General features: G+C 42.9%; 1 protein-coding gene across 2 annotated transcripts in view; it reads right to left on the minus strand.

Annotated features, from left to right (window-relative positions):
- Nucleotides 1-965: 965 nt before the first annotated feature.
- LOC112259976 (inactive ubiquitin carboxyl-terminal hydrolase 53) overlaps nucleotides 966-26,045 on the minus strand; it is a 62,852-nt gene continuing 37,772 nt past the window's right edge. For both annotated transcript variants that reach the window (XM_024434727.2, XM_042328393.1), the window contains exons 11-17: nucleotides 24,688-24,852; nucleotides 23,494-23,640; nucleotides 14,225-15,047; nucleotides 13,042-13,109; nucleotides 5,917-5,986; nucleotides 4,920-5,698; nucleotides 966-4,673 (exon numbers count right to left, since the gene is read on the minus strand). In XM_024434727.2, the coding sequence (XP_024290495.1) occupies nucleotides 4,597-4,673; nucleotides 4,920-5,698; nucleotides 5,917-5,986; nucleotides 13,042-13,109; nucleotides 14,225-15,047; nucleotides 23,494-23,640; nucleotides 24,688-24,852 (2,129 nt within the window). In that variant the 3' untranslated portion in view covers nucleotides 966-4,596. The remainder of the gene's footprint in view (nucleotides 4,674-4,919; nucleotides 5,699-5,916; nucleotides 5,987-13,041; nucleotides 13,110-14,224; nucleotides 15,048-23,493; nucleotides 23,641-24,687; nucleotides 24,853-26,045) is intronic.

Raw genomic sequence — 26,045 nt, forward strand, 5'->3', positions numbered from 1 at the left:
GGAGAATCTTCCCAAATACAGGTGGGCCAAGCTTGTAGCGTCATACCCAAGATTTGAGGCTGTAAATCACTGCCTAAGGTGCTTCAACAAAGTACTGAGGAAAGGGTCTGAATACTTATTTAAATGTAATATTTCCGTTTTTTTTATATACATTTGCAAAAATGTATAAAAAAACATGTACATTGAAGGGGATGGGGAACTCTTTAATCAATTTTAGAAAAAGGCTGTAACGTAACAAAATGTCGAAAAAGTCAAGGGGTCTGAATACTTTTCGAATGTACTATGTCCTCTCTGGACTGCCGTAGTACCCTGCTGAATTTGGAAATGAACTTTTCTTTCATTTTAATTTCAACACAAATGAAAATGTGGCACTGACTTGCCCATTGATTGATGCTTTATCATCTCAAAGAAGAGTTTGGCGTTCAACTAGCCACGTGCGACATGCATGCGCATTTACAAGCCTGCTGGAGTTAGTGGAAGGCAGACAAGCAATATCCACCATCGTAGTACAGATGAAGCCTGAGCTGGAAGGGAAGCTAGCTGGCTAGCTTTAGAAAATCCTGAATAGATAAACTTTCTTCATAGTGTACCCCTCTGGAGAAAGGAGACATTATTGGTACACACCCTTTGTTTACATGTTGTCCACATCTCCTCCATGCAGTAGATGGCAGCAGAGCTTCGGGTTTCCAAGCCTCCATTGCTAAACCTTTTGTGCTCCATATATCAAAACTCAGCTTCCCATTTACTCTTACAATACAATGTATAACTTCATATAGGGTGTTCAATTGCATTTACCCTAATCTCTCATGGACAGATGTATCCATAAAATACAATCGCTTACGTAAGATTTTGTTTTTCAGAGATCACATTTACCCCAAGTAGGCTTTTTATTTACATTACATCATTAATGAGAGTAACTTAAAAGTGGGAATTTCATGGTTTAAAATAAAACATGTAGTCAATGCTATGGTTAAATAAAATGGTTTATTAAACAATTTTTAATCAAAAAATTAAATCAAATGTTATAAAAGCAGTTTTGTACAAATAATGGCTCCTATTTCAACTCTTCTCGACATAGAAAAATAGAAAAGGCACTGTGCAGTGAAGTCTGCCGAGCAATATATAAAACATATTTGACAACAGAAATAATCATAAATATAACTTTTTACAGCATCACTAGCCAATGTGATCATCTCTGGGGGTCAAGCACAATACCTGTGGAAAAGCAGGCCTTTTCTACCTCATTAAGACACTCTTAAAATCCATTACTCAATCCATCCTTGAGGTTTAAGCTTAAGATTAGATAAACCAACAGACCTTGGTCAAATTCATATGTCAAATACTTACCAGATTGAGGTGGGCTTGATTTAGCTTGGAGTTTGGACTTTTGGAACAAATTCTATTGGTTCAATTGTATGGGGAAAACTAAATGAAACACACCTAAAGTATTTGACACATGTATTTGACGCAGGAGTAGAAGACAAATATATAGAAGCATGGTTTGACCTAACATACCTTTAACATACTACCCAGTATGGACAGGAGCAACATTAAAAAGAGCAGACAAAGAAGCTTATATCTAGAAAGGAGTGAGAGAGAATGTATTGCGATCCGAACTAGGGATAGAAAAACGTATAAAACACAGCAGCGAATGTTTATGAAAATTAGTGATTCTTATTGGACAAGTCTGGTTAGTCCCTCCCCACTTCGGCAATTTGCTTCCTAGTGAATACACAGTTGAAAGGCAGATAACATACTGTGCCAATGCCAATGAATTGAGACGTTTCTCTCCTAACAATCACTAAACTCGCATTCAACCTTGGACTAGAACAGATTCACCCAACACCTCTGTGGTCACATAAGGGGACCCTTGGGATCCATTTTAAAGTAGTGCTCCTACGAACCGTGACTGTTGGACTTTATTGGGGTTAAAACACCCCCCCCCCCAAAAAAAAAAGTTAACATTTACACGTAATTTACACTAACTCTAATGCAAGAGTAGCAATGTTTTTTGATGACATCATTAATTAATCAAACCGACCTGAGCCACGCATCAGGCTGTCACGCCCGGCACAGAATAATGCGACCAACAACAGTTTAAACGATCTGTGGTAGCCTAACACCATCACTGTCAGCAATAGCCTAGCGATAAGTGACACATCAAAAGGTGTCAGAAGCCCCCAATCATAACCAAAAACACAACCATTAAATGTACAACTATTACTTCCTATTGCAAACATTTTATCACGTTAAGCACACAAAGTAACCAGTGATCTAATGTTTAAATGCAACAATGTTTCACACGCATATTTTCAAAGTGATAGCTAACAACACGCGTGCTGCAAAAACAGTGACACTCACCAAACTATGAAAATGTGAAACTTAATATCTTGTTAAAAAGTTTATATTGAAGGGTGATGTTAAAACATTTGAAAAAACATCCTCCTCGATAACAGTTGTGGCTGCAGCCGCTGCACACGGCAACAAAAGCTAGCTAGACCGTGGGAGAACTAGGCTACTGCTCATACAATCAGGAGTGAAGTGTCTAGGCCTTTGAAAAAGTGGAAGTTTAAAACAATACTGTAAAAACGGTCCTACCCAGTCAAAATATGATTAGTTGTCTTCCCTGTCACTGTTGAATGGCAGATGTCTAGTTTCTGAGGGCCTAACCATGGCTGGCTTAGCTAGCAAAATATTTCTCCTCAGAGACCACCACAAAAAAAAAATATCCACATTTAGTATTTTTTTCTCTTCATTGTTAAACGTTCCCTTTCCAACACAAACTGAAGAGATGAAATCAGAATATCATTTAAATTATTGAAAATATAATAATAATTTTTAAAACACAAAATAATAAATCATTTTATAAATCTTTAGGAATCCTTAGGGCTTCTCGTCTTCCCCAACTGGCTCTTACAAAAACAATGGATGAGTGTACACTAGGGCTGTGACGATCATGGAATTTCCGAAGACGGCAATTGGCCAGCCAAATAACCGCAGTCTCTGTAATAACATTAGAACAGCAAAAATAATCATATTTTTTAGATGCACATTTTCTCCGCTCCTGACTGCATGTGCTGCCATATACATAGAATGCATAGAACAGGTGTCTCCATTCAAGTCAATTATCACATAATGGGTGGACTGGAGGCGAGTGTACACATAGCAGAGAAGGAAGATGAAGTGAGAAATCCCACTTTCACATTTTTTGTTTTAAATGGAAGTCAATGAACTAAGTAGACCAGACCCAGATGCTATTGCATTGGTGTCTATGGGAGAGCCACCCCCTTAAGTAGACAGGAACTGAGAAAAAAAATCTATGGTAAATGGCCCAAGTGAACGATCTTCATTCATCCACAATCTTTGCGCAAAGTAGGAAGTAAAGATATATATATTATATATTATCTTCAACCTAGAGTACCCATCAATATGTGTTGTGATTTGTTGATTCAACTCACATTACAAAAAATACATTTCATTGCATGAGTCACATTTGAATGAACAATCTACATAACCTTTGAAAATATTGCATCACAATACCAGGCAGCCATTGAGTTTACCCATGAGTTTACCCGTCAAATTGCCAGGATTAGAGGTTCCAAGCCTGGTCTATTCATTCCCTTTCTGTGTGCTGCTGCATTGTGGGGTGCGTTGCATAGGCACCACCTTGCTTGTTTCAGCAAGGAGCAACCAAGTTTCATCACGTTGTTAAGAGTCCATATTACCACAGAAAGGGACTCAACTGCACGAATGCCCAGCCGCCCCGTCTTCAGTTTGTTTGCAAATGTATATATTTTTTACAGTTATGACAGATATTTTATTTTCATGACAGTCTTAATCCATAATCGTTGGTCACATAGTTAAACGGTAATTGTGCCAGCCCTAGTGTCCACAAACTGAAAAAATCTTATTCCATGAATGAATGAATCCACACTGAAGACTAAAACTAAAAACCTGCACAAGGCTTATCTACCTCACCCTGCATTGTCACATAGGCAGAAGTAGCACAGTAACCGTAACACTGAAATTAGCATAATTCCAGAAAGAAATACAAGCATTCCATCAATTATCTGCGTAAATTGTAAATGGGTTAGAGATGGGTTATTGTCATTGTTAAGGGTATTTTATTTGATAATCTCTTAAGGGGAAAAAGTGGCTTCGTGGGAGACATTCTGTGATTCAACTCAGTAGATGACCTTGGAAGTAAGTTCGAGGAGGTCCCTGCATAGACCAATAACCATCCTAGGTTTAGATCCTCTTTCGGTAGTTTTGGGGGCTTTCTACTGTGCAAATCCACAATTACTGCTGTTGCCATCTAGTGGCCACAATCACAATGGTACTAAGATTGTTCTGCAGAAAGACTGTTCTGCGGGGTGGCGCAAGACTCCTGTGACTACTGCTGAACTGAAAAGTACTCTTCAGACTAGTTGTTACTGCCTTTGGGAGTTACCAATCTCTTTGGCGTTCCAGATTTATATTGGACTTCTGATATGAGATCTGTACAAATAAGCATCACCATAAGGTTTCAAAACTTGTAGGAGGAGATGATTGTTTTAACTGTGGCTTTCGTACCAGGCCCTTCAACAGGAGTCTCTATCATAGAAACCCATGTTCATCAAGTCCTTTGGGTGTTACAGGATTCCATTTTGCAGTATGTTTACTGGTGGAGTAACCTGCAAAAGACCAGAGACATAGATTAAAACACACAAAGAAAACAGTATCCACCACACTAATAGACTTTAATGAAAGTTCTGGTCCTTTTGGTAACATTTATTGATGATGAACAAATCTATAGCAGGAACATGCTTTTACTTTGGTCATAATAAACAAATGGTGAAAGTGGGTATGACCACAAACAATTAGGGCTCCAAGTGTTTTCCACGTCCTGTGGCAAATTATCTACAGACAATTCCATTTACCTGATTCAGGCCGGTTCTTGGGGAGCTCTGCAGGTTGGGCCTCAGGGATGGGGATCCACCCATCTCCCAGGTCGCTCTCACCAGACACTGCGTGTTGTTCCCCACCTTTAGTGTCCCTGTATAAGGTGGACCTCTGGTGGTACTTGGCCCGGTATGTGTCCGTCATACAGTTGTCCACGGAGAAGTATGTGGTGGGGAGGACCATGGGGAGAACCATCCTCCGTGTGATCGGGGAGTCTAGGCCATCTATGTCATCCCCTGGCCTTGGGCTGGGAAACCTCTCCTCTCCACTCTCACTGGCCGACAGATCGTTCCGGTCCTGATCCGACGAGCCTGACTTGGAGCTTGCATCAGACGAGAGCTTGTGCTCGGAGGGCGTCTCGATCCACCTGTGGAGGGTGGTGTGGGAGAGGGACGGGATCGGACCATTTTTGCTCTCGTTCCGGGGGCTCGTCCGGGAGGGCTCTTGGAGCTGGTAAGAGCGGAAGCCCGACTGGTCTGTCGATCGGTGGGCGTAAGTCTTTGGGGGGAGAGGCGGGGCTAGGTTTTGGTAATGGAGTTGGGGGGAGGGTTCTCTGGGGACCAGTGGCCTGGTCTCTTCCTGTTCGGAGAAGGGCCCGGTGAGGTTGTCGGAGCTGTTCCACTCTGAGCTGGTCTTGGCCAGGTATGGGGGAAAGGGGCTGACCAGGCTGGGGCTGCCATCGACATTATCCTCCTGCTCGTCATCCATACCGTCCCTCCTCTCCAGAATTCCAGGCGTATATCGGAAGGCTCGTCTTCTGTTGCAGGGAGAAGAAAAAAAACACACATCAATTAAACAGTCTATCCAGAATAAGATTGCATACTTTGTCACTAGCATCAGTACCTGTACTTCAAAATGGGTGAATAGCAGGGACCAATCTTTGGAATCTTTACTGTATATCCAGTTTACAGATCAAATAATCAAAAGAAACAACCCTTTCACTCAACTGTAAGTAATACAATAACCATGCTTTACCTTTGTAATCTTGGACTCAATTTGAGGAGATGTGCATCTTGCAGGTCCGGAGACTTTGTTGGGTGTTCACCTGGAAGATAATAATAAGTTCATTTGATTTCGTAGATTGCTACTAATTTGCTACAGCTACACAAACAAGACTGCCCTATTCTGAATCATGTACTCAAAATTACTTTTCAAAATACATTTTTAACCCTTAACCTCACTGACACAACCCCCAAAAATTATGTGACTCTGCTCTGACTCACAGTATTTTCCTGCCTGTCTCTAGCACATACATGTTATCTAACTTGGTTGTGGGCCTAGCCCGGTGCTGGGGGAGGACACATCAAAGTAGAGAGGCAGTCTGGTAGAGTGCCTTCGGGCCCCATGTACCACTGTCTGATCCGGCATGAGCGAGGCCAAGGCCCCTCAGAGAAAGCTAAAGTCCAAAGCCCAGGCCAATCTGCTAGCCTTTAGGCTAATGATGCTAATCCTTGCTAATGCAAAGTGAGGACTTCAACCCAGTGGGGAGATGGGGACAGGGGGAAAGGGTCGTACCCTGAACCGAGGGGGGTGGGGATGTGACAGGCAGAGGGTGTCCAGCATCTGGACTTTCTGCACCTTGCAGATTTAGGCCCCAGTGGCAGAGCCTGACCCAGTGAGCTATGTCAACAAAGCAAGTGACAAGCAGATTAAATAGGGAGCCATCAGTGGTAGTGGGACAGTTGCAGAGAAGGGCATGACCACAAATAAAATAAACTAGGGCAAGAAAGTCGGAGCGTGCATGTTTACCTTTCATGTCAATGCAAAGAGACGTGCGTCAATATAACCTCTAAGGCCCTTGGACTCTCACAGGAAGTGTGGCTAAAAGTTTATGGTTGAAAAATGTGCATAATTTTATAAGGCTTAGACTGTCTGTGATGTGTAAACATACTCGGCTTTCATCCTCTCACCTTTACCTTCATTTTGTGCTCTCCGCAGGAGCATTGCTGGCTAAAACCCTTCAGCTGGCATGCATTTATTACGCTGGGATCTGACTTTTTTCCTCTCCCTCTCAACACGGCGTGCTTTTATGACGCTAAGTCCGTCATTTGAAATTTTGGCAAGCAACCATAACAATATCAATACGAAAACAAAGTGGGTTGCAGTTTACAGCCCTCCACTACATTGCTTCTTACTGTAGCAAATCCTCTCTTCTTTACAGTCGGCTGTTGCCGAGAGAACCAGAGGGACTGGGGAGCATAGCTGTTGTGTAACAAAGAGCAAGGCAGCTGCGGCGGCTCTCCGGTTAGAGAAATGCCTCTAACCAGATCCCAAAATGGTTCAGACACCGGCAATTCGATTACCATCAAATCAATGGTTGAATAATCTCTTAACGGCAGAGTTGGGCTCACTCTGATAGTTGTAAAACTATAAGCATTAGAGACCAACAACTTAGGTGATGCATACCTCTGTAATATGGTGCATTAATAAAGTAATGTGGTATTGTTCCATCTCTTCGCACTTACGGGCACAACAAGTTCAACAGTATAGTTCAGAAACTGTGTGGCTAATGCTGCCATAAGAAACAACATGGATAAACTTGTGTCCTTATGGAAAAATACATATTTCCACACAACGAGAATGCATATTTTCCAAAATCCTAACATCGCTGAGCCGCTCACATTTATCGACTGTCTTTCCTGTAGTTTTTTTTGGTCTTGCCAACGTAGTGGTGCCCACACTAAACGATCTGGTACAAATGGGTGTCACACACTCCAAGATTCTTCACTTGGTTGTGAGGATTCTCCATACCATGCTCCCTTCCGAAAACAATGTGATGATGTCATTAGATTGTTAATGTAGCTAGAACGAGCTGTGGCCCTAGTGAACAATAACAAGAATAACATCTTCCTGAATCATTATAATTCAATTTTTTTCAGAGTGAATACAATTGCACTAAAATTGTTTCTTTTTTGTATTATTTTATTGATATTTTTTGTATGTTTGAGTATTTTCTTGTTAATACCTGTGGTTTGTTTTGTTAGACATGTTTGATGTAGCAATGTAAGTTGATTTTTGTATTATGAATACTATATATATATATATATATATTTTATTTTTATGTAATTGTTTATTTTTTTAAACAAAACAAGCTGTGGCTCAAAGCAGCCTCAAATGTTTTCAGTCAGACATTCACGCTTGCCATACAGAGTTTAAATATCTAGCCAACATTTTGAACTGAATAACATTGCTTGTGAACGCATACTAGTAGTAGTCGTCGCTCTTGCTCGAAAGTAGGCAACGACATCGTCTCCGATCTCAAAAATCTGTTTGGGACAGCCAAATCAGGGCCAAAATCATGTAGTGTACACCCAGCTTTACTGTCTTATAGATAGAATATGGCCTCTGGTGTTTGTGTACATAATATTTAGTGTTCCAGTGGTGATTTTTATACGAAGATACTGTTTCTGTGGACCAAAATCACTGATGCCACTGATCCCATTTCAGTGAATGGGACTATCCTGAGCAGTCGAAAGGACACCTGTGAATCAAATCAACATCTTACTAATCACATTGTTTCAGAACTCTATGATCATAGCTCAGCATCTATATATGAGCTTCAGGTTACTTACCAAATATCTCACGTGGTGTCACAAACTCCAACCTCTCCCAGTTATGAAAAATTATAAAACCAGAATTTAAGAGCTTTTTGAACATCTTAAATAGCTGTGTTGAAGCAACTAAATGAAACAACTTCAGATGTTTCAATTTCAAGATTGCCGAGTCAAGATTTGTAGAGCTCAGGGTTTTCTGCTGATCTGCAGTCCTTCAAATTCCTTGACATCAATCATACTTGCATTCACACTATCTATTCAGTTTTCGTGCAAATCAATTATGGGGAAGAGAAAAAGATGGTACATCTGAGTAATCAAAGGACCCAAAAGCTGTCGAGAGTATTTATTGACACCTAAAGATAGTTCCTTTTCCAGCTTGAAACTAGATAAGACACTGATCAGAGGGATGTAACTCAAGCTGGTGTGGATGGCAGGGATCCAAAGATATCAGATCTCACAAGCGACTGACCTTTCACGTTGCTCAAATTCACACTTTTAAATGAATCGATCAGTCTGTACATTAATCGATCAGTTCTCTGGGGTGTCAACTCCACATTTACTTAGGCAGACAGTTTGTTAAAATGCTGACAATTTAACCAATTATTCATTTCAAAGTCATTACGAATTTCATAAATACAATAGTTTATTAACTCCAATGCCTGTTCATATTGTTGAATATTGAAAATATTGACACTTTTTTAATTAAATCGTCTCATCACTCAACATAATCCACCCACTCGGTATGGCTTATGGGAGTGCTGATAGGACCCCAGTCTGAGAACATCAAGCAGAAAGGTGCAATATAAATTTGGACTCTATCCCAGGGCATTAACACGAAGTTTATCACATCAGTCACAGGCTTGTTAAGTGGTGTCAATGGGCTTTCTAAGCCTGGGAGCATTACAACCCAGCTCCCAACTTGCTGAGTCATAGGGTGGCATTTGGGAAGAAACCTATTACCTAAATATTCCACTATATTTGAACGGGGCCCATAGAGCTCTGGTCAATAGTAGTGCACAGTATAGGGAACAGGGTGTAATTTTGGATGCGCTATAGACCAAAGTACAGTAACACAACACAGGACTGAGAAAGAAATCTTTCTCGGAAATTGCTTTATGTTAATAATTTCCATGAATTTAATAGATTTATCTATTTACTATCTTCATTAAAATGTGAGTATTAAAAAAGAGAGAGATTTGGTAGCTTACATGACTGGATAATTGTTTGAAATTAATATGCAGAAGTCCTATTAAGTTTTTGTTGAACATGGAAATGCTTTGGTTGTGCTTGGTTACCCATTGGGAGCCAAAGGCACTCTTTTCATCTAAACAGGCTGAGGGAGCAGAGCCAAGGCGTGCTCTCAAAAGCAGTGGGCGCGCATACACAAAGGCATGCCTTATGTCTTAGACACACTAATACACGCCACCACAAATGCTTGAACACAACGACGTTAACTTCACTCAGGTTGGGTTAAACGTGGAAGACACATTTCAGCTGAAGGCATTCAGGTTGTACAACTGACTAGGTATCCCCCTTTAATATTTTAAAATTGTTGTTTGCTCAAAACATTCTGTCTTTCACAGACAAATTAACACCTACATAGATATAATTTGTCAGCCTTGATAAATAAAGACAGTTTGTGTCTTGGTGACAGAGGTTGGTGCATGTAGGTGTTCAGTTGGGGTAGTTTGACACTGCACAATATGGCTTTCATTGTGAATGAAACAGGTCGATATTCTGAGGAAGGAGAAGGGGGGCCATATTCAGTAAGTGTTAGCAATGTTGTGCTAACACGATAGCAAAACAAGAAATTAGCACGACAGAGTGTGTGTCTATGCCTCCAGACGAGTGTCTGGGGAACCACAGGAGCCAATCGGAGTAAATCAAGCGAGGGCATGATTTACTGCTTGGATACAGCCGTTTGAAGACGCTGGACTTTCCACCCATCTCCCAGCAGCCTTGACCTTTCGAAGCCCTCACAGACAGAATGCCTTCTCTAAAGGCATTCTATCCATTTTAGCACCCTGTGGTTAAGCTGGCATCTCGGCAACAAAAACACAATGTTACGCTGTCATTTAGGTAGACAAAGTCTGGACGGCTGTTTCAGAAGTGATCTAGACATAACATCCATATTCTCTACTTTTATGACCCCTCTACTTTTGTAGACATAACATAATATCCAGACAAAACAAAGGTTTGTTGTTTATAAAAATGGTGTTTACTATTTACGTCTGCACTGAATCCTGGCCAGCTTTGATCTTAAAAAGTATTTTAGCCTCTAATGGACCTCTGGAATCTGCAGCGCAGCCCGGGCTCACAGCTGAACTCCTGCCAAATTTAATTCAAAAACATTTGCTGGAGCTTGTCAATACAATTTGCAAATGGCAGGGAGTAGAGGCAACAACCCTGGCTCAAGTAGGGTGACTCAAATATCGAACAATCAGGTTATCAACAAGTCAGCCTTCCTAAAATGTTGGCATATTAAATAGTTGGAAAATTGGAAAGATCTGACATTTTGTTACAGATTATATATCACCGGAAGCCAAGAACACAGCAATCAAAGTGGTGCCCGAACAATGAAATAAATGGATTCTCTTGTAGGCCTACTGTGTGTGCAATAAGCTAATACAATTGTGAAGGCATTAAAATACGATTTAATTGATCCCCACTGTTTTAAATCAAACTGCTAAAAATGACAGATCCAGAACAAAAAAAGACCTAAGGGGGATCAGAAATCGCAGCGGTGATAAATACATCAAGGCTTCAAAAGTGTTTGTTTCCTTGCCAGGGAGTGTTTCCACATGGATTGCTCTGCTCTGCACACACAGACGCTCACAGGCCAGACATAAAACACAACCCTTTTCCGCTTCGATTAGTCAGCTCACCAGACTTACGTAAAACCAACCCACCATCCCGCTGTTCTAAACACTGATGTTTGAGACCTCGCATTCACCCCATTTGTTGTTATTGAGAAGAAAGGACAAAATAAAAGGAGGGGAGGGGGAAAAGTGTGGTGCCACAGAAAATGGCATTTTATTTATGTGTGTGTGAATGCCACCTTCTGACAGGCCGGGTCATGGCATTTTCTGCCTGGCTGGGCACAGCTGGGAGGCCCCCGTGAGCTCGCTCATCATTCCTGCTCTGTAAGGACAAACTCCACGGACAATTCTGAGAATTGGTGACGGGTGTTTAAAAGGGCTGCCGTAGATTGGAGCATTACAAAACACATCTATTTCTCTCTTGGAATGGATGGTTCAGACAGTGATGAAAAACAGATACAGTATGTGAGAGGTGGCCGAGCGGTGAGCCCCCCCTGCTGCTATTCATATCCAACTAATCTCCCTCCATCTCTTCTGGGGGCTAAAATAGCTATTATAACTAGTCGTAAACCTGACTTGTATTTACTCGTTTTTTTGTACTAAAAGCTTGTTGCCTTCAATCAGACACAGGAGTTATTGATTAGATTGTAAGATTTGTTCCACTTCCCTTTGAAACTGGGTGCCTAGGTGTTAAGTGTTAAAAATGACATTGCAAATTAAGGGTTAAGTATTAAAATACCGGATACATTGATATTCACCCTTCTCCTAACCACTTTTCAGGCTCATACATGCATTGTTCAGGGCAGAACACATCATATTACTCTCTGTGGACTGCAAAGCACACATTAACTTTGCTCTGGAAAAGGGCCGGTCCAGCAAATGAGAAACCAATCCCATGTGTACTTGCATAAGAAATCGCCACCATTGGGCTCTAACCTTAGCACAACTGATGGGACTATAAATCAAGGAAATTACAGAGTGGTGTTTCTTAATATCTCTAGACTTTATACTGCACAATAAACATCTCGGGGGCAAAACAATTTAACTTCTGAAGCACGTAATGACAAAGATTATCATTCTCTGATAATGACCGCACCAGAGTCTATTTTACCTCTATATCAGACACATTGGGTTAAGCGACTGATAGAAAAGTATATTTCCTACCATCGGAAAGTTTCAGCTGCTCATTTTCCCCCCATCGTCTACACAACAATACATTTAGTCTAGATGAGATCTCATCCAGGTAGCCAAAATATTGACTCAAAATTAGCACGGCTGCCTCATTTCATATTGTTTGAGTGTTTATGCTTTGGGCAAAGGACAATACGACAAGGTGGGGTGTAAAGTGAGGATTTTGCCAGACGCTTTGGCTTTTCTGAGAACTTACAAACAAGCAAAACAAATAAGGAGTGAGGGCCGAAAGGTAACTGGCACAAAACATCATGGGAGGCAGGACAACTAACGGCAAATTTCCACAAAGGATTAACCCCAATGTTTAACACAATTCCCTTAGTATAACATCAGTGTGTATACACCAGTCTAACATCGGTGTCAGTCAAAAAGCAGCATAAGTTACTTACCACCATGGAGTGGGATGAAGTTGCCCCTAGATAATGATATTGGGAGTGTGTTGCATTTGCTCCACTAATGGTTAAGGTTTGGATTGGGGGGAGGTGAAGCTGATCCTAGATCTGTACATAGGGGAAACTTTATCCTGTAGTACTTACCATAGGAAAAGGAGGAGTGCAAGATGTGGGCCTTGGAGTCGTCTCCTCTCCGGTGAGAGAAAGGGTCCCTGAAATACACAAATTGAGTAGGGTCAAACGCTGACGCCGCATGACAAAGGCCTTTCTATGCATGTCCCTTTGTATGGTGTCTCTCCGCATGCAGGTTTTTCCCCCAACTGACCTTTTAAAGAGATTAAGTTGGATCTAAACTGCTAGCGTAAACACGGAAATCCACTTTACTCCACACTACTTTGTTCTGTATCTGATTTATTGTGGAGTAATACGATACTAATCCACAAAAACAGCTTTTTTCTTTTGGTAAATGTATGGCTCACATCCATTGCTCTTCTCGGCTGGTGCATTGATGAATTCCGGAGACTGAGAAAAGTCAATACTTATTGTGCCCCAACAGCAGTGGAGCACTGAATCGTAGGATGCCAATAGAATAGCTACTGTGTTTAGATACCGTTTCACGATCGCCTCTGAGATTATCTATATTAAAGCCTTAGTGAGATTTCACTTACAGATTTGTACATGGATTTCTATATAGTCATTATCAAATCAAAGTTTATTGCTGGTGTACACAGATTTGCATTTGTTATAGCAAGTGCAGGAAAATGCTTATGTTACTAGCTCCAAGAGTGCAATAGAATGTCTAATTTAATACTAGTCATTTCAAGACTCATATAGTCTTAACACTGACTCATCAAAAAACAGATTATTCACTCCAACATATTGAGCAATATATTTATATTGTATACTAATGTTTGTTATATACATCGGGATGAATTAATATATTTAACTATGTTGTTATAATGGAAACACCACTGTGGGATCATCGCCAAACAAGACACCCTGCCGAGACAAATGACGACCATAGTACAATAACGTTGGTAGATTCTGCTCCATGTGCACTTACGTAAAAAATGTATTACTCTATTTTTAGAATGAGTTGTTTTTACCATTTAATTATTCAGAAATGGCAGCGATTTTGACTCAGTCGAATCATAACACGAGTGACAAAGAGATTATAGCTGGAGGAAGGCAGCGACAGCGTTTGACTTGGAACTGTTTGAGTGAGTGAATACAAGGTGTGTCTATCAACAAACTAGTACTGAATGAAGCTGGATATATGATCTTAGAGAAACAACAACATGAGGCAAAAAATAACACTCCTGTTTACCTTGTCAGGTGAACCTCAGGTATGGGCCTCAGCTCTTTGGACATAAAGTTCTCCACCACGGGTGAGTCCAGGTTGGCCGAGCCGTTGCTAAGCCGGTCGCTGCTCTCGTATCCTGACTCTGTGCGCTGGATCCTCCAGTTGTCGCTGCGCACCGTTAGTGTGTTCGCCATCACAGTGGTGCCCTTTGACCTGTCCTTTCCCTCAGACTCCACCGAACTGCGGCTGCCGCCCGTTTCAGGACGCTGCTCATCCTCATAGATGGTCATCAGGCTCTTGGGCTTGTGCTCTTCACGCCCACCCCATGTGACGTCCCTGTCCATGTCTTTTTCGTTGGGGGGTGGCGTCCTCTCCTGGCTGGAAGGTCTCCGGTGGGGGCTGTGCTGCCGGTGCTCGTGACCCCCTCCACCACCACTACCACTACCACCACCACCGCTAATCACACTATCCACATTTAGCACCTCACGCATGGGCTTCCATGGCCGACTGGGCCTGCTGCTACTACTGCTGCTGCTGGAGCTGGAGTTGTCATTACGGCTGCCCTCCCGGCTGCTGTCTGTGTCATAGCCATTGGAGAGCTGCTCCAGTCTCCGGCTGTAATGGCCGCCACCGAAGCCCCTACTGCTGGGAGGGGCTGGATGTACATGGACCCTGGAGTGGGAGCGAGGAGGCCCCTCGTGTGAGGAGGACCTGCCGCCAAAGTGGGGGGTCCTCTCTGTCTTGGTGGGCCCTTTGCCCTGGCTGGCATACAGGTGCGTATCCAGGTACTGCTTGAAGCCATTCTCCGGTGGGGAGGTGGAGCGTGAGTACCTCTCTGGGATTGGATCTGAATGAAAGGATTTTATGTTCAAGTGGTTTATGAGGATAGGTGCAGTGTGTGGGTACATGTTTTGTAAGGACATTATCCTAGAGGTGTCTGCTACTTAAAAGGATGTGGAAAATATTTTTCTACAGGTTTTGCTGTACATGAAGGAATAAATATGAAGGAAAAAACGATCAAGATAAAAAATACACATGTTTGACGACATTACGCCAAGGCTTGACGGAAAAGATGCAAACAAAACCCCATCAATTAATCTGAGGCCAAAGTAGGGTGGTAGGAGAGAAGTGGGGGGTTTAATGGTCCAAATAACCTTTTCTGGTTGAGGTCGCTAGGAAAAAGTCACTTTTTTTGCAGGGCTAATTCTGATTCCAACATTGCACTCGAGCTGGCATAGTATCCAAACTGCTGCCTGTAATGCCAAATGCCAGTAGATTGTGACACGTTGCCAAGTGCAGCAACTGACTTTCAATGCCATTCCAACCCAAGACACAGGGTTTGCCAAGGAAGACAGCAGGGGCGTAGTGTGGGATGTGAACAATGGGGTCGTGGTGAAGTTTACTGAAGGGACATAGAGTACCAGTCAAAAGTTTGGACACACTTACTCATTCAATGGGTTTTCTTTATTTTTACTATTTTCTACATTGTAGAATAGTGAACACATCAAAAAATAAAAACTTTTTTTAAAGTGTTAAACAAATCCAAATCTATTTTATATTTGAGATTCTTCAAAGTAGCCACCCTTTGCCATGATGATAGCTTTGCACACTCTTGGCATTCTTTCAACCAGCTTCATGAGGTAGTCACCTGGAATGCATTTCAATTAACAGGAGTACGTTGTAAAAAGTAAATTATTTGGAATTTCTTTCCTTAATGCATTTGAGCCAATCAGTTGTGTTGTGACAAGGTAGGGGTAGAATACAGCCCTATTTGGTAAAAGGCCAAGTCCATATTTTGACAATAACAGCTCAAACAAGTAAAGAGAAATGACAGTCCATTATTACTTTGAGACATGAAAGTCAGTCAATGTGAAAATGTCAAGAACTATAGTGCAGTCGCAAAAAACATCAAGCGCTATGATGAAACTGGCTCTAATTAGGACCGCATCAGGAAAGGAAGACCCTGAGTTACCTCTGCTGCAGAGGACAAGTTCATTAGAGTTGCCAGCCTCAGATTGCAGCCCAAGTAAATGCTTCAGAGTTCAAGTAACAGACACAACATCAACTGTTCAGAGGAGACTGCGTGAATCAGGCCTTCATGATGGAATTGCTGAAAAGAAACCACTAAGAACACCAACAAGAAGAAGAGACTTGCTTGGGCCAAAAAACATGAGCAATGGACATTAGAACGCTAGAAATCTGTCCTTTGGTCTGATGAGTCCAAATTTGAGATTTTTGGTTTCAACCGCCGTGACTTTGTGAGACGTAGAGTAGATGAACAGATGATCTCCACATGTATGGTTCCCACCGTGAAGCATGGAGGTGGTGTGATGGTGCTTTGCTGGTGATACTGTCAGCGATTTATTTAGAATTCAAGGCACACTTAACTAGCATGGCTACCACAGCATTCTGCAGCGATACGCCATCCCACCTGGTTTGCACTTAGTGGGACTATCATTTGTTTTTCAACAGGACAATGACGCAACACACCTGCAGGCTGTGTAAAGGCTATTTGACCAAGAAGGAGAGTGATGGTTTAGTAAGATGGCGCCCGAAGAGGATGGCTGACGTTTTACATGCCTGTAACCAATTGTGCTATTTTGATAGTTTTTATGCATTGTTTGTAACTTGTTTTTTAAACTTATTTTGTACATAATGTTGCTGCTACTGTCTCTTATGACCAAAAATAACTTCTGAACTGGGATTACTCACCACGAACTGGAAGAAGCTTTTTCCTTTAACGAGTCCGATGAGAAAGATATACTGCTCTCCCGCGAACAGGTCCAGATTCATTTGCGTGAAGAAAAGACGGAGGAAAAGAGGACGCAGATCAGGCTGCCTTTTGAGAATCCGTAGGCGTGCGAGTAAACTCCCACTTCTACTTGCTAACATGCAATCATTGGGAATTAAAATTGATGATCTAAGATTATCCTACCAACGGGACATTAAAAACTGTAATATCTTAGCTTTCACAGAGTCGTGGATGAGCAACGGCACGGATAACATAGAGCTGGAGGGATTTTCAATGCACCGGCAGAACAGAGAAGCTACGTCTGGCAAGACGAGGGGTGGGTGTGTGTCTTTTTGTCAATAACAGCTGGTGCGTGATGTCTAAAATTAAAGTCTCGAGGTATTGCTCGCCTGAGGTAGAGTATCTTATGATAAGCTGTAGACCACACTATCTACCAAGAGAGTTCTCATCTATATTAAGACCACACTCAACTAACTCTGTAAGGCCATAAGCAAACAAGAAAACGCTCACCCAGAAGCGGCACTCCTAGTGGCCAGAGACTTTAACGCAGGCAAACTTAAATCAGTTTTGCTAAATTTTTACCAGCATGTCACGTGCAACCAGAGGAAAAAAAAACTAAAAAAACTCTAGACCACCTTTACTCCACACACAAAGATGCATACAAAGCTCTCCCCTGCCCTCCATTTGGAAAATCTGACAATTATTATATTCTCCGGACTCCTGCTTACAAGCAAAAACTAAAGCAGGAAGTACCAGTGACTCGCTCAATATGAAAGTGGTCAAGATGACGCGGATGCTACGCTACAGGAGTTTTGCTAGCACAGACTGGAATATGTTCCGGGATTTATTCAATGGCATTGAGCAGTATTCCACCTCAGTCATCAGTAAGTGCATCAGCGAATTCATCCTCACAGTGACCGTACGTACATATCCCAACCAGATATGAATCCAGACGCCTATAAGAAATCCCGCTATGCTTGTCGGAAGTGGCAGGGCTTGATTATGGACTACAAAAGGGAAACACAGATGCAAGCTGCTCAGTGACGAGAGTCTACCAGACAAGCTAAATGCCTTTTATGCTCACTTCGAGGCAAGCAAAACTGAAGCATGCACGAGAGCACCAGCTGTTCTGGATGACTGTGTGATAACGCTGTCGGTAGCCAAGGTGAGCAAGACCTTAAAACAGGTCAACATTCACAAAGCCGTGGGGCCAGATCGATTACAAGGACGTGTACTCAAAGCATACGCAGACCAAGTGCAAGTGTCTTCACTGACATTTTCAACCTCTCCCCGACGGAGTCTGTAATACCTGCATGTTTCAAGCAGGCCAGCATAGTCCCTGTGCCCAAGGAAGCGAAGGTAACCAACCTGCCTAAATGATTACTGCCCAGTAGCACTCACGTCAGTAGCCATGAAGTGCTTTGGAAGGCTGGTCATGGCTCCCATCAACAGCATCCTACCGGATACACTAGACCCACTCCAATTCGCATACCGCCCCAACAGATCCACAGATGACGCAATCTCAATCGCCCTCCACACTACCCTTTCCCACCTGGACAAAAGGAATACCTATGTGAGAATGCTGTTCATTGACTACAGCTCAGTGTTCAACACCATAGTGCCCACGAAGCCCATCACTAAGCTAAGGATCCTGGGACTAAACTCCTACCTCTGCAATGGGATCCGGTACTTCCAGACGGGCCGCCCTCAGGTGGTAAGGGTAGGCAGCAACACGTCTGCCACACTGATCCTCAACACTGGGGCCCCTCAGGGGTGTGCACTTAGTTCCCTCCTGTACTCCCTGTTCACCCACGTCTGTGTGGCCAAACACGACTCCAACAACGTTACGTCATTACGTTTGCTGATGACAGTGGTCGGCCTGATCACCGGCAACGATGAGACAGCCTATAGGGAGGTCAGAGAACTGGCAGTGTGGTGCAAGGACAACAATCTCTCCCTCAATGTGAACAAGATAAAAGGAGCTGATCGTGGACTACAGGAAAAGACAAGCCGAACCGGCCCCCATTAACATCAAACGAGGCTGTAGTGGAGCGGGTCAAGAGTTTCAAGTTCCTTGGTGTCCACATCACCAACAATCTATCATGGTCCAAAAACACCAAGACAGTCATGAAGAGGGCACGACAACACCTTTTCCCCCTCAGGAGACAGAAAAGATTTGGCATGGTTCCCCAGATCCTCAACACGTTATACAGCTACACCATCGAGAGCATCCTGATCGGTTGCATCACCGCCTGGTATGGCAAGTGCTCGGCATCTGACCGTAAGGCAGTACAGAGGGTAGTGCTAAGGCCTAGTACATCACTGGGGCCAAGCTTCTTGCAATCCAGGACCTATATAATAGGCGGTGTCAGAGGAAGGCCCATAAAATTATCAGAGACTCACCCAAGTCATAGAATGTTCTCTGCTACCGCACGGCAAGCGGTAACGGTTCGCCAAGTCTAGGACCAAAAAGCTCCTTAACAGCTTCTACCCCCAAGCCATAAGACTGCTGAACAACTAATCAAATGGCCACCGGACCATTATATTGACCCCCCCTCCATTTGTTTTGTACACTGCTGCTACTCACTGTTTATTATCTCTGCATAGTCACTTCACCCCTACCTACATGTACAAATGACCTCTAACCTGTACCTCCGCACACTGACTTGGTACTGGTACCCCCTATATATAGCCTCGTTATTGTGTTACTTTTTATTATTTTTTACTTTAGTTTATTTGGGAAATATTTTCTTAACTCTTCTTGAACTGCACTGTTGGTTAAGGGCTTGTAAGTACCGTAATTGCTGGACTATTAAGCGCAAATGAATATAAACCGCACCCATTGAATTATAAAAAAATATGTATTTTGTACATAAATAAGCCGCACATGTCTATAAGACGCAGGTGCCTACCGGTACATTGAAACAAATGAACTTTACACAGCCTTTAAACGAAACATGGCTTGTAACAAAAATAAATAGGCTTTAACGAAACACGGCTTGTAACAAAAATAAATAGGCTTTAACGAAACACGGCTTGCAACAAAAATTAAAACAGTAGCCTACCAAGAAAGTCATTGGTCACTATCTTCCTCCTCCTGTGCACTGAAACCACTGAAGTAATCTCCTTCGGTGTCGGAGTTGAATAGCCTCAGAATTGCTTCATCCGATGTTGGATCGTTTTCATTGTCGCTCTCGTCACTTTCATCCGGAGGCAAATACCCCGCTGAGCTCATGCTGCCCCTTCAACACGCAGCAGTCCAGCCTTTCGAAACCCGTTGATGATAGTGGATTTTTTGACAATGCTCCACGCTGTCAGGACCCACTGGCACACTTGACCATAAGATGCTCTTCGCCTGCAGCCCGTTTTAGTGAAGGATTTCTCCCCACTTGTCATCCAAGCCTCCCACTGAACAAGGAGCGCCACCTTAAATGCACGATTTACACTGATGTCGAGTGGCTGCAAATACTTTGGGCCATCTGCTTTTCTTCCCTCTGAAAGCTTTTGTTGTCTTTTTGCACTGAGTCAGTTCCTCACGCTGCTGTTTCCAACGTCTTATCAGCGACTCATTAAGGCCAAGCTCCCATGCAGCAGCTCTATTTCCTTTTCCATCAGCCAGATCGATCACCTTCAACTTGAAAGCTGCATCATGTGCATTTCTCTGTGTCTTTGCCATGATGAGGGTGACAAAATTACTACTGTAATCAGAATGATGGGAAGTTTGAGCGCGCTCGATTTACGTCACAGTATGTGACGGTGCTCAGTTTTTTGGCGGCATGAATCTTGTAAAAGCGGGAAAAATCCCTAAATTATCCGCGTCATTGTATAAACCGCGTGGTTCAAAGTGTGGGAATAAATTAGCAGCTTATAGTCCGGAAATTACGGTAAGCATTTCACGGTAAGGTCTACACTTGAAATATTCGGCACATGTGAGAAATAAAGTTTGATTTGATGGAGTACTGCATTAGATGACAGGCCTACACAATCACCTGACCTCAACCCAATTAAGATGGTTTGGGATGAGTTGGACCGCAGAGTGAAGGAAAAGCAGCCAACAAGTGCTCAGCATATTTGGAAACTCCGTCAAGACTGTTGGAAAACCATTCCAGGTGAAGCTGGTTGAGAGAATGCCAAGAGTGTGCAAAGCTGTCATCAAGGCAAAGGGTGGCTACTTTGATGAATCTCAAATATAAAATAGATTTTGATTTGTTTAAAACTTTTTGGGTTACTACATGATTCCATGTGTTATTTTATAGTTTTGATGTCTTTACTATTATTCTACAATGTAGAAAATACTAAAAATAAAGAAAAACCCTTGAATGAGTAGGTGTGTCCAAACTTTTGACTGGTACTGTACGTCTATAGACAAGAGGAAGGTGTAAATAATGGACGCCGGGAGGCCGTATGTGTCTCTGTGGTGTAGCAGTAGGGGAAGTGACCTAACGTTGTGACGTCTGTGAAGATATTATTGATGAATGGTGTGTGTGTGTGTGTGTATATTCCCTGCTGGCTGTCCATGACTCCTTGAACTGATTAGTCTGTGGCCTGGAGATGTGCATGATTGAGAGGACAAAGTGTTTGTATGCGTGTGTGGTTGTCTTTCAAGGACACAGAGTCATGCCCGCCACTTTCGAAAGATATGACCGGGGGGCACACACAAGCTCAATATTTCTATACTGGATGACACTTGTACCCTCGCTGTATCCACAACTAGCAGAGCATGAAGCTACTATACATACAGTACTACCTCTATCAAATTTTCTCTCGCTTGGGAATATAAAAACAAAATCTAAATAGAAACAATTGACTAGCACTTTTTAATGGAAGAGGATGAAACATTTTTAAGCCCTAAAACCATTACAGGGGACAAAAAGTGTTTGTACCACAAAACAAGGTGTGCAGTATGCAATAGCCCGTGGTATAATTGGTGTAATCGTGGACCAGCTGGGTCCATGTAACACATTTTGGGCCACATATGTCAAATGAGAAAAAGAGACACTGTTAAAGCTTTACTTGTCAAAAATATGCTCTTCTAATTACCGTCCAACTCTATTAACTGATGGAGCGCTTGAACAAAGAGTAACAGGAGATGCACTAAGGGACCAGTATTTAACATTTGGGTGATTTTGACTAACAACTGGCCTTCTCATGATTCCAATGGCTCTGTTGGATGGAGCATTGTTCTTTCAAAATCAGGGTTGTGGGTTTGATCCCCCCCCCATACACACACACACGCGCGCACACACACGCGTCTGGGTGTATGTTTTATAACTGGAAATCCCTTTGGGTAAAAGTGTCTCCTAAATCATCATATTAATATTCATTAATAACATGACAGGGTGTGTGATCTAGGATTGAGGCCTACACTGAGTCTCAGGTGTACAGAGAAAGTTATGAGAGGTTATATTCCACAGCGCCTTAGATGTAACCTCTCCTGAAAGATAGAGTCGCTACAGAGATGGATTCTGCTGACGGGGCGTGCGAGAGTTAAATCACCCCGAACATAACTGTTCACATGGCGTGTGTGATTTTGTGTGTGTGTGTGTGCGCCTGTGAGTGGATTTGTGTAAGAGTTTCTGTTAGCTGTGTGTGTGTGTGTGTGTGTCGACAGATGGTTTAACTATGGCTGTGATGAAAACACAGCACACTTGTCTTTTAGGGTTGGAAGCTAAAAATCAACACAGTTACACTATGCTAGAGGAAAACTGGGTAATGTATTCTGGTAACACTAACTCCTATATTTCCTACATAGTGCACTACATTTGACCAAAAACCAATACATATTGCACTATATCGAGAACAGGGTGCCATTTATGATGAAGCCAATGTCTCCCATTGACATCAACACTTCCTATCTGACCTGAATGCTAACTTTCTTATGCTTCTCTTTTTCCAAGTATGTCCAGTAGCTTTGAGGTCAACTTTTTAGTGGAGCGCTAGCCTGTTCACAAGCAGCACTAGAGATGGATTTATTTCACTTACATCAACTATAGTGTCACTTCCAGTCTCGCCATTCATCACGGGCATGACGCTAGCGTCTGTTAGCTTGGTGCATTCAATCACAAAGGGACGTGAGCTTGGTCCTAACAGGGACACTTGTGGTTGCATGGTGGATTTGGGGGCTAGTTCATTTTCAGTTCCTAGCACCTTGCCCCTAGTTTCTACCCCTTTGGTGTTCAGAGAAATTAAATGACAGGATAGGTGAGAGAAATATGACAGAGGGTTAGAGATTAAAATTTGGGGGGGGTGATGAGGGCAGGCTTGAACAGATGTCAGAATTCTAATCCTTATCCTGACAATGCTCCCAAAATACCCTGTCTGGTTGATTATGTAAGGACCAGTACAGTGAAATGCTAGTCGTTTGTGTTGGTCAGGTGATTTGATGTTATGTTTGTTGATAATGGTGGGTTGCGTGTGCATTGTGTACACCGTTGTGTCAAGGGTTATCATATCTTAATTTTATTTCTCTCTTTATGTGTGTGTGCATGTAAATCTGTGTGTGTGTATGTGTGTGAGAGTGTGCCTGTGTGTAGTTCCACACCTCTGTAGTGGGCATCCTGTCTCCTCCTCTCCATCTTGTCCTGGTCTCTCCTGGAGGGGTGCATCCCCCGGACTTCCACTGCCTTCTGGGCCACTTCTCTGGATATGTCCTTCAGACGGCTCTTAGGATCACTGGTGCCCAGTGTCACTGCAAGACGGGGAGAAAGAACCATTATGTAACACATTCCATTTCAGTCATTTTGAGAAACTGATACAGAGTGACTTCAATTCCAATAGACAATACAAGGGGCAGAAACACAGCAAAAATAATGTGTAGCAAGTCAAACACGCAAGTGGGAACTTTCTTTCTCCTTCTAAAGCCAAATACAAGAAGAGAGCCAAAACTACAGTAACTTAGGCCACCCCAACTCCCTCTCCCACACCCTCAATCCCTCCTCTTCCCCACTCCCCTCTATACCGACTAGACCCCTGGACGCATTGAACAGTGCGGAGTGTGTAAAGGAGGGAGAGTGGGTGGAACTTTAGGGCCAACCAATGTGCTAATGTATACGGAGGGCTTGTCTGCTGGGTGAGGGGAAATGCACCGAGTTGGAACTCGTGGAGCTGCGGAAACCATTTCCTTCTCCTTCCGTGTGTTATCTCTCGCCATGTAGGAGAAAGTCAGAGACGACAGACAGAACTAGAACTATGCACTGTGGTCATTTCAGACCCACCCTCTGTAGCACAAAGAATGTGCTAGAACAGGTTCTCCGTGAATATGAGCTATGATCACTCCCAGCTCTCCAAGATATAGGCCTCCAATTGAATTCATGATAAGAGAATTTGGTCTTACGGCATGCACATTGCAGTCACTCCATTGCCTGAATTAAGTGTTGTGAGGACAATTCATCGCTTTTCCTACAAGGTACTTGACTGCTATTGTTGTCAGTCATTCAGAGTGGATTTGCTGTTCTCAAAAGCCCTGAGCTACTGGTAACATTCTCCATTACTGGGGGATAGAAAACAGTCAAAACACATTGTACAGTTGAGCTGCTGGCTTTAAGCAGGGAGTAACAACAAAGGGGGACCAAAACAAGGGCAGACATTACGCCATGCTCCACAATAACAAAGGAATGTGCAATAATAACTAAGGCTGAATCGCAAATGGCACCCCATTTCCTATATTGTGCTCTACTTTCGACCAAAGCCTGTATGTAAAAATACCTCTCTCTCTCCCACCCCCCAACCGTCGTACCTGGTCCTCGGCCCCCGCTAGTCTGGCCGCTGCCCCTGGTAAAGGTGGAACTATGGATAGAGGGGCTCTGGCTCTTCTGTTTCAAGCCGCCAAGGCCCAGCAGGGCATTCAGGTTCTCCCTGGTCAGGTCCAGCTTCTTGGGGGCTGGAACTGTAGACTCAGGCGCTGGGTGGTCGGAAAGGAGAAGAGGATGAGAAAAATCAGGGTTGGGATCAATTTTATCAATCCCAAAAAGCAATTCTTAGGTATTTTGTAATGCAATGCCATTAGCTTTTCAGTAAATTCCCCAAATATCCCCAATAATTAAAAATAAATACAAAAAAGTGGAGCGCTACCCAGTTAACAAAAAAAAAAGGTCGCTCTTTCTTCTTAAGCTCGTCTTTTGCCTCTGAAGGCAACATGGCAACGTGACGACCTGAGGCGAGGCCAGCTCAGCGAGTTAGAGGGAGGATCATTAAGGGGGATATACCCCAAACACATCCAAATGTTTTTAATCCCCACAAAGAAATGTTCAGCTGTTGTCATCAACAACTTCCTGCCATTGCCAACAGCAATGAGTATTATGGTTGAGGTTGACATCAGAAATAAATAAATCATAGGAAAAAAGAAGTGGGCACCCGAGTGGCGCAGTGATCTAAGGCACTGCATCTCAGTGCTAGAGGCGTCACTACAGACACCCTGGTTCGAATCCAGGCTGTAACACAACCGACCGTGATTGGGAGTCCCATAGGGCGGCGCACAATTGGCCCGGGTTTTGCGGATGTAGATTAATAGGGGCGGCAGTGTAGCCTAGTAACCGGAAGGTTGCAAGTTCAAACCCCCGAGCTGACAAGGTACAAAACTGTCGTTCTGCCCCTGAACAGGCAGTTAACCCACTTTTCCTAGGCCGTCATTGAAAATAAGAATTTGTTCTTAACTGACTTGCCTAATTAAATAAAGGTAAAATAAAATAAATAGCACATCTTTTCTGGTCATCCACAGTCTAGACACTTGACATGGTGAGACTTCAAAAGACACCAAAATTGCATCCCGTCCACACTGCAATGTGTTCTGTAGCACAACTTCTTTTTTTCCGATTCTCACTCAGACTGAATGTGGTGGGGCTGACACTTAATAAAAAGCTATTCATGTGCATCTGGCAGGGGGCTCACGGTTTGACCAAAATATTTCAAGGATGTTCTGGTCAAAACTTTCAAGAACCACTGCTCTGTGGCAGTGGCAGTCATTTGGTTAAGTGTGCATTTCAACACACGCCATCAAAAAAAAAAAGTTCACCGCAGTCACACCATTGGCAACACTTGCTGACATTACTTCCAAATGGCTGGTGCTGCAGACCTCTACTCTTAGAAGAACGTATT

This window comes from Oncorhynchus tshawytscha, linkage group LG10 (genome assembly GCF_018296145.1).
Source record: "Oncorhynchus tshawytscha isolate Ot180627B linkage group LG10, Otsh_v2.0, whole genome shotgun sequence".
NCBI lineage: Eukaryota > Metazoa > Chordata > Actinopteri > Salmoniformes > Salmonidae > Oncorhynchus > Oncorhynchus tshawytscha.